Source organism: Lagenorhynchus albirostris, chromosome 5, assembly GCF_949774975.1.
Source record: "Lagenorhynchus albirostris chromosome 5, mLagAlb1.1, whole genome shotgun sequence".
Taxonomy (NCBI): domain Eukaryota; kingdom Metazoa; phylum Chordata; class Mammalia; order Artiodactyla; family Delphinidae; genus Lagenorhynchus; species Lagenorhynchus albirostris.
The window spans coordinates 90446341-90459287 of NC_083099.1; the positions used below are offsets into that span (position 1 = coordinate 90446341).

The following is a 12947-nucleotide window of genomic DNA, read 5'->3' on the forward strand; positions in this document are numbered from 1 at the left end:
TTCTTCTAGGAGTTTTATAGTTTCAAGTCTTACATTTAAGTCTTTAAGTCATTTTGAATTTATTTTTGTGCATGGTGTGAGAAAATAGTCCATTTTGATTCCTTTCATTTAACTTCCAGTTTTCCCAGCACCATTTATTGAAGACTGTCTTTTCCCCACTGTATGTTCTTGGCTCCTTAGTTGTAAATTAACTGCCCATGTAAGTGTGGGTTTATTTCTGGGCTCTCTATTCTGTTCCATCGAACTATGTGTTTAGTTTTGTACTAGTATCATAAAGTTTTGATTACTGTAGCTTTGTAGCATAGTTTGAAATCAAGGAGTATGATACCTCCAGCTTTGTTCTTTCTCATGATTACTTTGGCTATTCTGGGTCTTCTGTGGTTCTATACAAATTTTAGGGTTATTTGTTGTAGCTTTGTGAAAAATGCCAAAAATGTATTTGGATAGGGGTTGCATTGAATCTGTAGATTGCTTTGGGTAGGAATATTTTAGCAATACTAATTCTTCCAATCTATGAACATAGAATATCTTTCCATTTACTTGTATCTTCAGTTTCTTTCATCAGTGTCTTATAGTTTTCCAAGTACAGGTCTTTCACCTCCTTGGTTAAATTTAATCCTAGGGGGCTTCCCTGGTGGCACAGTGGTTGAGAGTCCACCTGCTGATGCAGGGGACACGGGTTCATGCCCCGGTCCGGGAAGATCCCACATGCCACGGAGCAGCTAGGCCTGTGAGCCATGGTCACTGAGCCTGCACGTCTGGAGCCTGTGCTCTGCAACAGGAGAGGCCACAACAGTGAGAGGCCTGAGTACCACAAAACAAACAAACAAAAAAATTTAATCCTAGGTATTTTATTCATTTTGATGCAATTGTAAATGGAATTGTTTTCTTCATTTCTCTTTCTGATAGTTTGTTATTAGTGTACAGAAATGTAACTGATTCTGTATATTGATTTTGTATCCTGCAAATTTATTGAATTCGTTTTTTAGTTCTAATAGTTTTTTGATGGAGTCTTTAGGGTTTTCTATGTATAGTATCATATCATCTGCAAATAGTGACAGTTTTATTTCTTCCTTTCCAATTTAGATGTCTTTATCTCTTTTTCTTTTCTGATTGCTATGTCTAGGACTTCCAGTACTGTGTAGAATAAAAGTGGCAAAAACGAATATCCTTGTTTTGTTCCTGATCTTTGAGCGATCTTCACCATTGAGTTTTCACCATTGAGTATTATGTTAGCTGTGCTTTTGTCATAGATGGTCTTTATTATGTTGAGGTATTTTCCCTCTACATGTTCTCTGTCTCTCTCTATGTCTTTCTCTCTCTCTCTCTCCCCTCCTTCTGGGACCTCTATAGCACAAATGTTAGTATGCCTGATGTTGTCCCAGAGGTCCCTTAAACTAATCTCTCTTAAAAAGAGAGATTTCTTTTTTGCTGTTATGATCGGGTGATTTCCAATACCTCATCTTCCAGATTGCTGATCTGTTCTTTGGGATCTTTTAATCTGCTGTTGATTCCCTTAATGTGTTCTCATTTCAGTCATTATAATCTTCAGTTCTGATTGGTTCTTTTTTATATTGTCTATATTTTTGTTGAAGTTCTCACTGAGTTCACCCCTTCTTCTCCTAAGTTTGGTAAGCATCTTTGTGAGTATTACTTTGAATTCTTTTCTGATAAATTGCTTATCTCCATTTTGTTTAGTTCTTTTTCTGGAGTTTTGTCTTGGTCTTTCATTTGGAAAGTATTCCTTTGTCTCCTCGCTTTGCCTAACTCTTTGTGTTTGTTCCTATGTATTAGGTAGATGAGCTCCATATCCTAGTCTTGAGAGAGTGGCCTTATGTGTGGCACAATTCCCCATGGTCACCAGAGCCAGTTTTTCCCGGGGTTTCCCCTGTTTGGGCTTCATGCACCCTCTTACTGTGGTTGGGCCACAATTGCTGTGGGCACACTGGTGGAGGGGGCTGGCCCCAGGCCTGGCTGGCTGCATAGCTTGGTTGTGACTGCTGTAGGTGTGCTGTGGGTCACTTGGGGTGACCCCCAAGTGGGAGCTTCTTGGAGGGGGTGCTGATGCTGGCCAAGGTGGCTCACCAGGTTGGATGGGGTAAGAGCCACTTTGGAGGGGCACCAGTGCCAGCTCGTGCCACCTGCCCGATGGAGTGGACATGGAGTGGCTTTTGAGGGGCCTTCCAAGGTGGGTCCTCAAGGGAATGTTGGGGCAGGGTACACTGTGTTAGCTAGGTTGACTGAAAGTAACAGAAATGGTGCCCACCAGTCCTGGGCCAGCCAGCTAGGTGGCAGAAGAGTTAAAAAAATAAAAATAAAAAGGTGTGCACAAGTGCTTCTGCCACTGGAGAAAGTTCTGCCAGATCCCTGCCCCTCCAAAATATGTCCTAATATTAGTCAATGAATTTCCTTCTTGTACGACTCAGGTGTTTTTCAAGCTGTTGCCTCTCTATTGGGACCAGGAGCAAGTGAGTTTGTACACAAGCATTGTCTGCAGTTTCCCGCAGTCCTCTGGCCCTCCCGGCCCTAAGCCCCACTGATTTTCAAAGCCAGACATTACGGAGGCTTGTCTTCCCGGTGCAAGAACCCTGGGCTGGGGAGCATGATGTGGGGCTTGGACCCCTCACTCCCCAGTGGGGACCTCCACAGTTGTGATATCCCTCCCACTTATTAGTTGCCTTATCGGGGGTGTGGGCTCTGATTAGACCACGTCTCTGCCCTCTTACCCATTCCCCACATGGCCTTTTCTTTATAGCCTTAGTTGTAGAAAATCTGTTCTGCTAGTCTTTAGGCTGTTCTCAGAGATAGTTTTTCTATACATAGTTGTAGTTTTGGTGTGTCCATGGGAGGAGATGAACTCAGGATCTTCTAACTCCCCCATCTTGAGCTGAACCTTAAAGGCTTTTCTTATGAGATAAGTGGTGACGTTAACAGATACGATTTTTTTTAATATTCTGTGATGAAATGTGTTAACATTTGGAAAATCTGCATAATTCAGTAAACGTATACTTTTCAAATCACCACTGCTTGATGTTGCAAAATCATGTGTAGGTAAAAGATCCATTCAAAGTTTAAGACAGGTGCATGAATTTTAATGTAACAGAATAAAAAATTCATTTATAGGGATTATACCATTAACCCTTAAGAAACTTCTATTTGTTGAGTTTTGGTACAGTATCAAACAATAGTCACAATTATCTGAAAAGACTATGAAAACACATCTCCCTTTTCTAATTACTTATCTGTGAGAGGCTGGATTTCTTCATATGCTTCAACCAGAACAGTTGGATTCTTCAACCAGCTGACTTTTATTAAGCCAGAGATTTAAAAAAATATAACATAAGCTTATTTTTCTAATTTTTTGTTTGTTTTGGAACATAGTTTTCCCTCTAAAAATCGTTGCTTCTGTTAACATGTCATTAAGATTTTTATTATGTTAAAATGAGTAAATACATACCTTAAATTCCTCTTTTAATTTTGAATACACTGTTAATATAAAACTCATGTAAACAAAATCTCTGTGGGGTCCTCAAAATTTTTTAAGCGTATAAAGTGTTCCTGAGACCCAAAAGTTTGGGAATTGCTGTTTTAACCCAAACACTCTTATAATGTTGAGAGTTTTAGAACTTGTTTGTAGCAAGAGGGGTGGGAATCATAAATATTTGAGGCTTTTATTATTGCACTAATTGCATAATAGAAGTAACTGCCTTTGATCAGGATTGGCTCTGCTTTAATACCATTTCTAATAACCAAGGCATTTCTCACCTATCATTAATGAAGTAAGCTAAGCTGGGAAAGTAGACTAGAGTGAAATAAAATTTACCCTTCTCTTGGTCACACTCTGTACCATTTAATGACGCTTCCTAATATTTATTTAGCAAGTCAGTCTACAAAGTACATTCACACTCATTTAATTTTCATTAACAATATTTTATCGCCATCCTCAATTTACAAATGAGGCAAAGAAGTTGTAATTATCTAAAGATCATATGGTCAGAAATGTGTAGAGCCACATATAGTACACAAGGGAGCATGGCACAGAAGAAAGAATGCGTTCCTCAGGATTAAGAGCTTAACTTGAATCTACGTCCATTGCATAGCTGGTAACCAGGTTTGTGTCTCAATCACGTTTAAGTCAGTTACCATATTTTCCCTTCTGAAAAATGGGTAACATAATACCTATGTTATCAAGTAGCTATGAGAATTAAACTAGGTAATATATATAAAGTACTTGCTCTATGGAAGATTCTCAATAAATGGTAGCTCACTCTCGAGAGTTCTGGAAAGGATCATTGCCATGGTTTGCTGATAATTGGACCCTTGACTCTTTATAAATATCAAAAATATGTGGATCATATTAGTTGCTCTTAAGCCAATAAGTTAAGTGGGAGAGGCAGTAGATAAGAAGACCTTGATTAACTTATTTTGTGAAATCTTTTTGTAGGTGAGTTCCTAAAAAGGCTAGAAGAAAAGGAAGCTCTGATAAACCAACTTTCCAGGGAAAATATTACCTTCACTCTGCCGATTCAAGATCTGAAATGGCAATTGGCAGAAGAGACCAAAGTCATGCATCTATTGTTTCTCACCAGGAGCTTGACTGTATGTTAAAAAAAAAAATAGTGCTTGCTAGGTCAGCCTGAATATCTTCTCATATAAAAGAAGGGGGGAAAGTGCCCTAGAAGTTATGGAAAAAGATGTGTTGGATCTTATACGTGCCAGGGAGGACTCTGATCACTGAAGGAACATCCTCAGTAATTTAGATCACTTCTCTAGTTTGTCAGATTTAGAGCAAACAAAGTATGCATTTTCATTTTGCATTATTGCTAGAACAGAAAGTCGGCAAAGTTCTTTATGGGTCTTTGATTCTGAATTGCACAAAGAAGTGGAATTAAATAAAAGAGCAGGATAAAATGAATGGGGCTGGATTAGCTCAATATTATTTTCAAATTGTCAATATATTATAAATATTAGTCATTATTAGTCATTTCTTCCCAAGAGAATATATAATGTTGCTTGCAGGTGACCACAGTGAAAGTGGTTCTTTAATGTTAAAGCATAGTGACTAAGATGAGAGATGGATTTTTGAGCCCTGGTATTCAAGTCTGTTCTTAGTTCATATTCAAGGCCTCTTTCTTACTAAGACCCCAAAAGACTTCACTTGCATATAATCTCACTGCAACTCTTCAGACTTCAGTTTTTAAATGTTTTATTTTATTCCTTCCACTCTCCTTATTTTCTATATCACATGTACATTTTCAAATTACTGTCATGATTTGTGCATCAGACATCATGCTAGATGCTTCTCTCATGCCATATAAACCTTCATATATAAGTCATATGAAACTGGTAGAATTATATTTTTTTACATGAAGTAACCAAGGCTTTGAGAAGACAACTCATCCAAGGTCATACAGCTGGTAGTATTCTGTGAAGGAAGTTGAGCAGGTTGTGAAATGACTAGATTTATAGTTTAGAAGATCTCTCTGGCTGACTTCCCAGTGGCTTCCAACTGGCATACAAGGCCCCCTTTCTTGGCTCCGGCCTCCTTTTGTGACCTTACCTTCCACAGCTGCCTCTGTCATTTACTCCCCTCCAGTCACCCTGGCCTCCTTGCTGCCCCTTATACAAGCTGTCATCATTCAGGCCTTAGGACGTTTGTAGCTGCTATTCCCACTGTTTGAAGGCCCTTCCCCAAGGCCTTTGGGGGATGATGAGAGAGAACCAAACATTCCTCATCATGTCAATCTGTTTTACGTTCTCGGTGCAGTCGGCAATTTTATTTAGTAATTTTTGTACATGTTTGTTTTACATATCCTCTTACTCCTTTTAGCTCCGTTGGACAAAGGCTTTGTCTCCATCTCTTTTACTTCAGTTAACACTATTGCTTAGAACAGGCGCTCAATACATATATATTAAATAAGAGGAAGAGTAGCAATTTGAAGCCAAGTTTCCCAGATTCCAAAGCCTGTGGCCTTCTTAGGGTCGCTATGTATTATTGCTCCTCATTCACTGCCCGAAGGTGTCTGCCTGAGGCTGCCATTAACCAAGCCTTGTGCTTTCAGAGCTGCATCTACCTAAGAAGATGCTGTTTCCTAAGTTACATTAAGGACCCAAGAGGACTGGCAGCGACCCTGGTTCTTCACGCTAGACTAGGTTATCTCTTGGGAATGATGTTGCTAGGTTAACCAGACCACCCCTTAAGTACCAGCAGTAGTCATCAAACTGAGCTCTACTGTCCAGTAGTACAGCAGCTGCTCCTACACTACAGGTGGCGACCTGAATTTAAATTGACATTAATTAAAATCAAATAAATTTTAAATTCAGTTTTGACTGAATTTGGCCTTGTTTGGGGCACATTTTGAGTGTTTAACAGCCACGTGGCTAGTGGTTACCACATTGGCAGTGCACATATAGAATATTTTCATCACTATGGAAAGTTCTATTGGCTAGTACTGCTTTAAAGTTTTAAAGTTTTTAGGGATTTACATATGAAATAAAAGGTTCTGTTCTCCTTATGAATAGAATGAAAAGGCTAGACAAAACTCATTGGTCCTTTCTAGTCCAAACAAGATCTAACTCTTGTATATTGCTAAATATAAATCTGATTACCTAAATGATGGTGAGTGTTCCTCTTGCTACCGTTGCATTCTGCACTATTTCTAGAACTCCAGGCCTGTCTATTGTTGAAGCCCACATAGTCAGGCTGGCATTTCCCTAAATAGAACCCTCTTCCTTGTTGTAACGGCAGCAGTTAGATACTCTCTCCTTTCTCTTCTTGTCCCAAATTCTCTCCCTGGTATCATCTTACGAGGTTCAGGTTCGGCTTGCATTTGTGACAGGTGGTTATTAACTTTATCTAAAAAAGATGATGTCACCTCCAAGCCTTTCATTGTTTGTTAATGGCCGTGGTGCCTTTTTGTAACATGTGTTGTGTCCCCTGCAGTCACAGAGTGCCCTGGCCCAGGCCGTGAAGTCGGCCAAGCGTGACTGTGACCTGCTATGAGAGCAGTACCAGGAAGAACAAGAGGCCAAGGCTGAGCTGCTCTGGGCCCTGTTCAAAGACAATGCTGAAATTGTTAAGTGGAGAACCAAGTATGAAGACGACACCATCCGGAGCACTGAGGACTTGGAGGATGCCAAGTGAGTGGGGCAGGGCTGCACAGAGGACTCTGAGAACAGTGACTGTGTCTTCGAGGCCACATGTGTACACTAAGCTAATCCTCACCAAGTGTGTGAACTAACCCAAGACCAAAGCTGAAACAGCCACCACTGGCAAGAAGCACATGCTCTAGAGGGGTTCAAAAATGAAAATTATAATACAGAGTGACAAAGACTAGAGAGAAGTCCTGGGGGAAAAAAAGAGGTGATTTCTAGGGGTACGAGGGAAGTCTTCATAGATGTGACTTTGAACTAGGGTTTGAAAGTAGGCTAGCACGAAAATCCTGTGTTTCATTTGGAACGCCAAAATAATGGAATCCATGTGTGTACATGTCTCTGTACTTTAAAGTCATCATGTCTCTGGTCTACAACTTGTACGCTACAAAGTGGTCTGTGAAGGTGGACAGGGGCAGCTGGAAACGTATTAGGATTTGTCATCCTGCCTATGGGACAAAGGTTTCTTTGAAAAGAAAACACTTTGGGGTCACCTCTAAGGTTAGGATATCGGTTTTATAGCCAACACTACATAATGGCTTTAGAAGTTCTTCTCAGGAACTACAGAAGTTTGGGGCCCACATGAATCAAGACTTAGTACCAGGATGTAGTTCTAAAGCATTTTGCTCAGAGGTCAAAGGACTGTGTGTCTTTGAGAGAAAGTGTCAAACCATCCCCGGCTTATAATCATTAAAGGTTGACTCGAAAGAGTGTATCCCTGACTTGGTAGCTTGGCAGAAATTCAGGGCAGATCAATACATTTCTCTTTAGCATCAACCAAAAATATTATTTTTTCAGTTCTTCACCTAAATCTTTGAAAGGCATTGCTGTGCACGTGCTGAACAGCTGCTGTGTTCTGTCCCTGAAGGGGTACCAAGCAATCTGTCTCTGTAGCCACAGTAACTTAAAAAGGGCTTTGGGATGACAGATACTAAAAATACCTGCAGTAAATGTGTTCAAAACTCTGGACTGCAGAAAAGTGGGGCTTTGAACTGAAATGGCGCCTCATATCCAAAATATGGCATTTGCTTCTAAAGTAAGATTTTTTTTTCCCTAATAATTGAAGAATTCTGGTGAAAGTGTCTACCAGTCATTCTGTTTGAAGGTTTCCTAGGGAGGGACAGAAAAGAGGGAAAATATATAGGTTACTTATGACCACATGGATTTGTTGGAACTAACAAATTGTGGTCCAGTAGTACATGACAACTGAAGAGAAATGATGGGCAAATGAGATAATATCCAAAGACTTTTTTTTTTTTTGCTTTAAACTTAGTTGAACATCAAATAAATAAAGCATTGTCTGTATTATGATTTCCCACTAAAACCCCTAAGGGACGTGGAACTGCAAAAAAAAATCTAGGATACCATTTTTTTTAATTGGAAAGCTGAGGATCTGTCTACTTAGATTTCCAGGCTGGGGTTCACATGATGAGTTAGTTTAGTGGAATCAAGCTCCCCTGAGACCCCATTTACCACTTCTGAGTTCCCCAAGGATAGGAATCTGATTTCTTCGTCTCCTACACCTTCTTGCGTATTCTAGGAAACTACATAGGTGCTTATGGTTGGCAAGTTGAGCAGCAAAATTGTAGCTGGTAGTAAATGTAGAGCAACGTTATCAATCAAATGAAGGTGATCAATTGTCCAGTTTGCCCTGGACTTGCCCAGTTTGAGCACTGATAGCCCCGTGTCCTGGTACAACCCCTCAGTCCCCCAGCAGTTGGTCACCCAAAGTAAAATTCCTATTTTCTGGTTCCAACTGAGCACTTCTAAAGTAGTTAAAATATGTGTAATTGTTTTACAAGACTCCTGTTTTAGGTGGGATAAAGCATCAGAATCTCCTTTTTTTTCTCCCTTATTGAGATATAATTGACATATACTATTGTGTAGGGTGTACAAGTAAGGTGTAGAATGTGATAATTCGTTATATGCACATGTTGAGAAATCTTTACCACAGCATGATTAGTTAACACTTCCTTTACCCCACTAAATTACCATTTTATTGTTGTTGTCATGGTGAGAACACTAAAGCTCTATTCTCATCGCAACTCTCACATATAAGATACAGTATTATTCTTTTTTTATAAATTTATTTATTTTATTTATTTTTGGCTGTGTTGGGTCTTCGTTGCTGTGCGCGGGCTTTCTCTAGTTGCGGCGAGCGGGGGCTACTCTTCATTGCGGTGCGTGGGCTTCTCATTGCAGTGGCTTCTCTTGTTTCAGAGAACAGGCTCAGCAGTTGGGGCTCGTGGGCTGCAGAGCACAGACTCAGTAGTTGTGGCGCACAGGCTTAGTTGATCCTCGGCATGTGGGATCTTCGCGGACCAGGGCTCGAACCTGTGTGCCCTGCATTGGCAGGCGGATTCTTTAACTACTGTGCCACCAGGGTAAAGCCCACAATACAGTAATATTAATGATAGTCACCATGTGGTACAGAAGAATCTCTTCTTACCAGTTAAGAAAAATGAAGCAAAGATGTGAAGTGACTATGGTTAGAAAGCCAGTGAGCAAGGAGTAGTTGTTAGAGCCCAGGTCTTTCTTAGACACTGAGCACAGACTGGTTTTTGCAGGATTCCACCAAAAGGGGGCTTTATGAGCACACTGCTCTGTTGGGCTGCTGTGTGGAACATGTTAATTCCTGAGGATCTTTTTCTGTTTAATAACTGGAGATTGGAAAAAGCTTTGGTACATACAGTACCTTTCATCTAAGAGGTGTGATGAATGAGTAAGAATGGGACTGCCAGTGTCCCTGCAGGAGATGGGAACAAGAGAACACTTTGCATCCATAAGGAAGCGAATGAACATTGTAAGGACGGTAGAGGAAGCATTTTAATAGGCCACTGCATCTCAGAGGATTCTGGAGGGAGGACAGACAGGGGCTAAAGTACCCCCGACAGCAGTAGGACCTGATAAGTGAGCACAATGCTGGGATGGATGTGGGTATATAAATTTGGGAAGAGGAGCTGAGATGGAGAAGAAATTCAGAGAAAAGATACTCGGGCATGTTTAGAAGTCCCATGATGAGAGGGGGAGACTGAGCAGGAGAGAGCCAAAGAATGCTGCTTGGAAGCAATAAAGCCAAGGAGCTCTTTAGAGACTAGACGTGCCCCAAGACTTTTAACAGTTGCTTACTGTTGGGTGTTCAGTACCATCTTTCTCTTTCTCCCATTTCTTATGAAGTCTTCGATAAAGTCTGTATTGCTTACTTAAGGTTCAGGGGAAGCAGATACTTACAGGGATTCAGAGGTTCTGAGTGTCAAGTCCAGGTTGGCAAAGGGTGGGAAGGGAATAAAGGACATGTAGACATAGAAGCCAGAATGTGGTGGTCAGCAGACATCTGGCTTCCACAGGCACAAGGAGGTCATTGTCAGGCACAAGCTGCTTCCCCTTCAGACTATGAAGCCACCCTCAGGAGCCCCCCCACCCCCCATTTGTACCCGAGTGCTGTGTTTAATAAGGACACACTGCACGAGCTCTCTGAGGGTTGTGGCTTCACTCGCCCTTTGGACCTCCCCTTCTCAGGAAGAAGCTGGCAATTCGGTCGCAGGAGGCTGCCGAAGCCATGGGGGTGGCCCATGCCAGAAGGGCCTCCCTGGAGAGGGCCAGGCCCCGACCGTAGCTCGAGCTCAGGGACACCCTGTCGCATCGTGGGAAGGCGCACCGCGCGGCCGCTGCGCTGGACCGGCGGCAGCAGCACTTCAACCAGTGCCTGGACGGCTGGAGGCGGGAGCACGAGTAGCCTCAGGCGATGCCCGACGCGCCGCAGAGGAGGCCCGGGCCCTCAGCGCCCGGCTCCACGAGCTCAGGCACACCCACGAGGAGAGCGCCGCGAGCCAGCGGACCCTCCGGAGGGCGAACAAGAACCTGAAGGGTACGTTGCCCTGGGGACCGGAGCAGGGTCCTGGGAGGGCCCTGCGCCAAGGGCAAGGCTGCCTCGATGCGCAGAAACCTTAGCATCGTCCTGGCCTCGCTTGGGTCTTAACTTTTCCGTTTTGAATACTAACTTTGGATTTTGTCTTTTTTTTATACTACAGATACTATTTTCATTAAAGGAGTTCTAAACATAAGAGTACTTTCCTAACTTTAGCCCCAGTTCCTGTCCGTAAAGGAAGCCTATTAAGAATTTCTTTATATCCATAACCTGCATAATATGCGTACAGGTATTTTTTACTTAAATTACATGTTATTCTATACCTTTTATTTTTTCCATTTATTAACTTATTTTCTAATTTAACAAATATCTCTATAGCCCATACTACGTGCCAGGCACTGTTCTATATATAACTATTCATTGTTTAAGTCTCAGAACAGCCTTATGTGTTAGTTTATCAGAAAAATGCAGATTAGATTGAGTCATTTAAGGTTAAGAACTTGGCCAAATTCGCATTTGATGAGTAGCAGATCTGAGGTTTGAGTCCAGCCAGCTTGATTCCGGCATATACACACTTAACTATGGGCTCTGCCACCTCCCGTGTGCCTGGAGCTGGAGCCCTACCAAGTGACTGTTATTAGCGACACAGTGTTTTATGATAAGGCTGACTAACACGTTTAACTAGACCTTATTAATTTTAGATAAAATTTTTCACAATTATAAATAATCCTATATTGTACATCTGTGTGCAATGGGGATGTGTACAAATATTTCAGTAGGGTAGATTCCTAGAAATGAAACTGCAGGATTAAAGGAGTGAGTTTTCAAATTCTGAGATATTGCCCAGCAGCCCTTCAAAGAGGCTGCCAACTTATACCAGCACCAACAGTGATGTGCATTACAACCCTGAGATGCCCTGGGAGTAAGTTCATTACTATTGGAGGCATAAATGAAACTTGCTTTCTCTGTTGACCTACCTAGTCCATGAGCAGGTCACTGACTGGGCCTGTGAGAGGTGCTGGAACAGTTAGAAAACTTTCATGGCATCTGAACCACCTGGAGGGCTTGTTAAAACGCGGTTGGCTGGGTCCCACCGTCAAGAGTTTCTGATCCAGTAAGTCTAGGAGGGGGTCTAAGAGTTTGTATGTCTAAGAAGTCCCCAAGCGAAGCTGGCTGTTCGTGTGGGGACCATACTTGCTCTGGGCTGGAGCCTGGGAAGAAGTCTTTTTCAAAAGCTCTCTGAGTGATTCTACAGTATGGTCAGAGTAGAGAACCACTGCCTTGAGTTTTCTCCTGGGAGCCCCTCTTCTGGAGAAGTTTTATCAGAGAAGGATTTATTATTCACATGAGACTTGCCATCTCATGGGTTTGTTTTTGTAACTAAAAAATTCTTGTCACAGCCTATCCTAGCTGGGGATCTCAGAGCCAGAGGAGCGGTCAAGCCCCTGAATTCCTTCCACTGCCTCTGGACTGTGGGTAATTCCCAGAGCACTTGGCCCTGCTCCACACCTTAGGCTGCAGAGGCTTCCTTCATGAACAGTGTCAGGTGTTGTGTCAGTAACAACAGGTTACTGTGTCAACAACAGTGTCAGGTGTTGTGTCAGTCAGTGTCAGTAACAGTGTCAGGTGCTGGAGGTTTTGTCACTTCTGGCTGCCTTGCTCTTTCAGAGACGTGTGTTCATCAGAGGGTTCACGCATTGGCTTCTGGCAGACAGTGACCCAGCTTATGCTGTAAGTTCCCATTCTGGTGTTGAGCGACAGCTGACACAGTGGCCGCCACCCGTGTTGATAGCTAAGCTCTTCCACTGGATAGGATTCCAGGTCTGGGTCCTAGAGCCCCACCGGGCAATATCTGGCATGGCTCTGACAAGCAGGACCGCCATGTACAGTCACACAGGTTGTTCAATGCACAATACTCTAAGAAACA

General features: G+C 42.2%; 1 protein-coding gene across 1 annotated transcript in view; it reads left to right on the plus strand.

The window, feature by feature from the left end:
- The window catches only part of MYH15 (myosin heavy chain 15), a 185666-nt gene that overhangs the window by 129738 nt on the left and 42981 nt on the right, over positions 1-12947 (plus strand). The window contains 4 exon segments of the mRNA XM_060149051.1: positions 4445-4563; positions 6944-7140; positions 10672-10913; positions 10916-11020. Coding sequence (XP_060005034.1) covers positions 4445-4563; positions 6944-7140; positions 10672-10913; positions 10916-11020 — 663 coding nt within the window.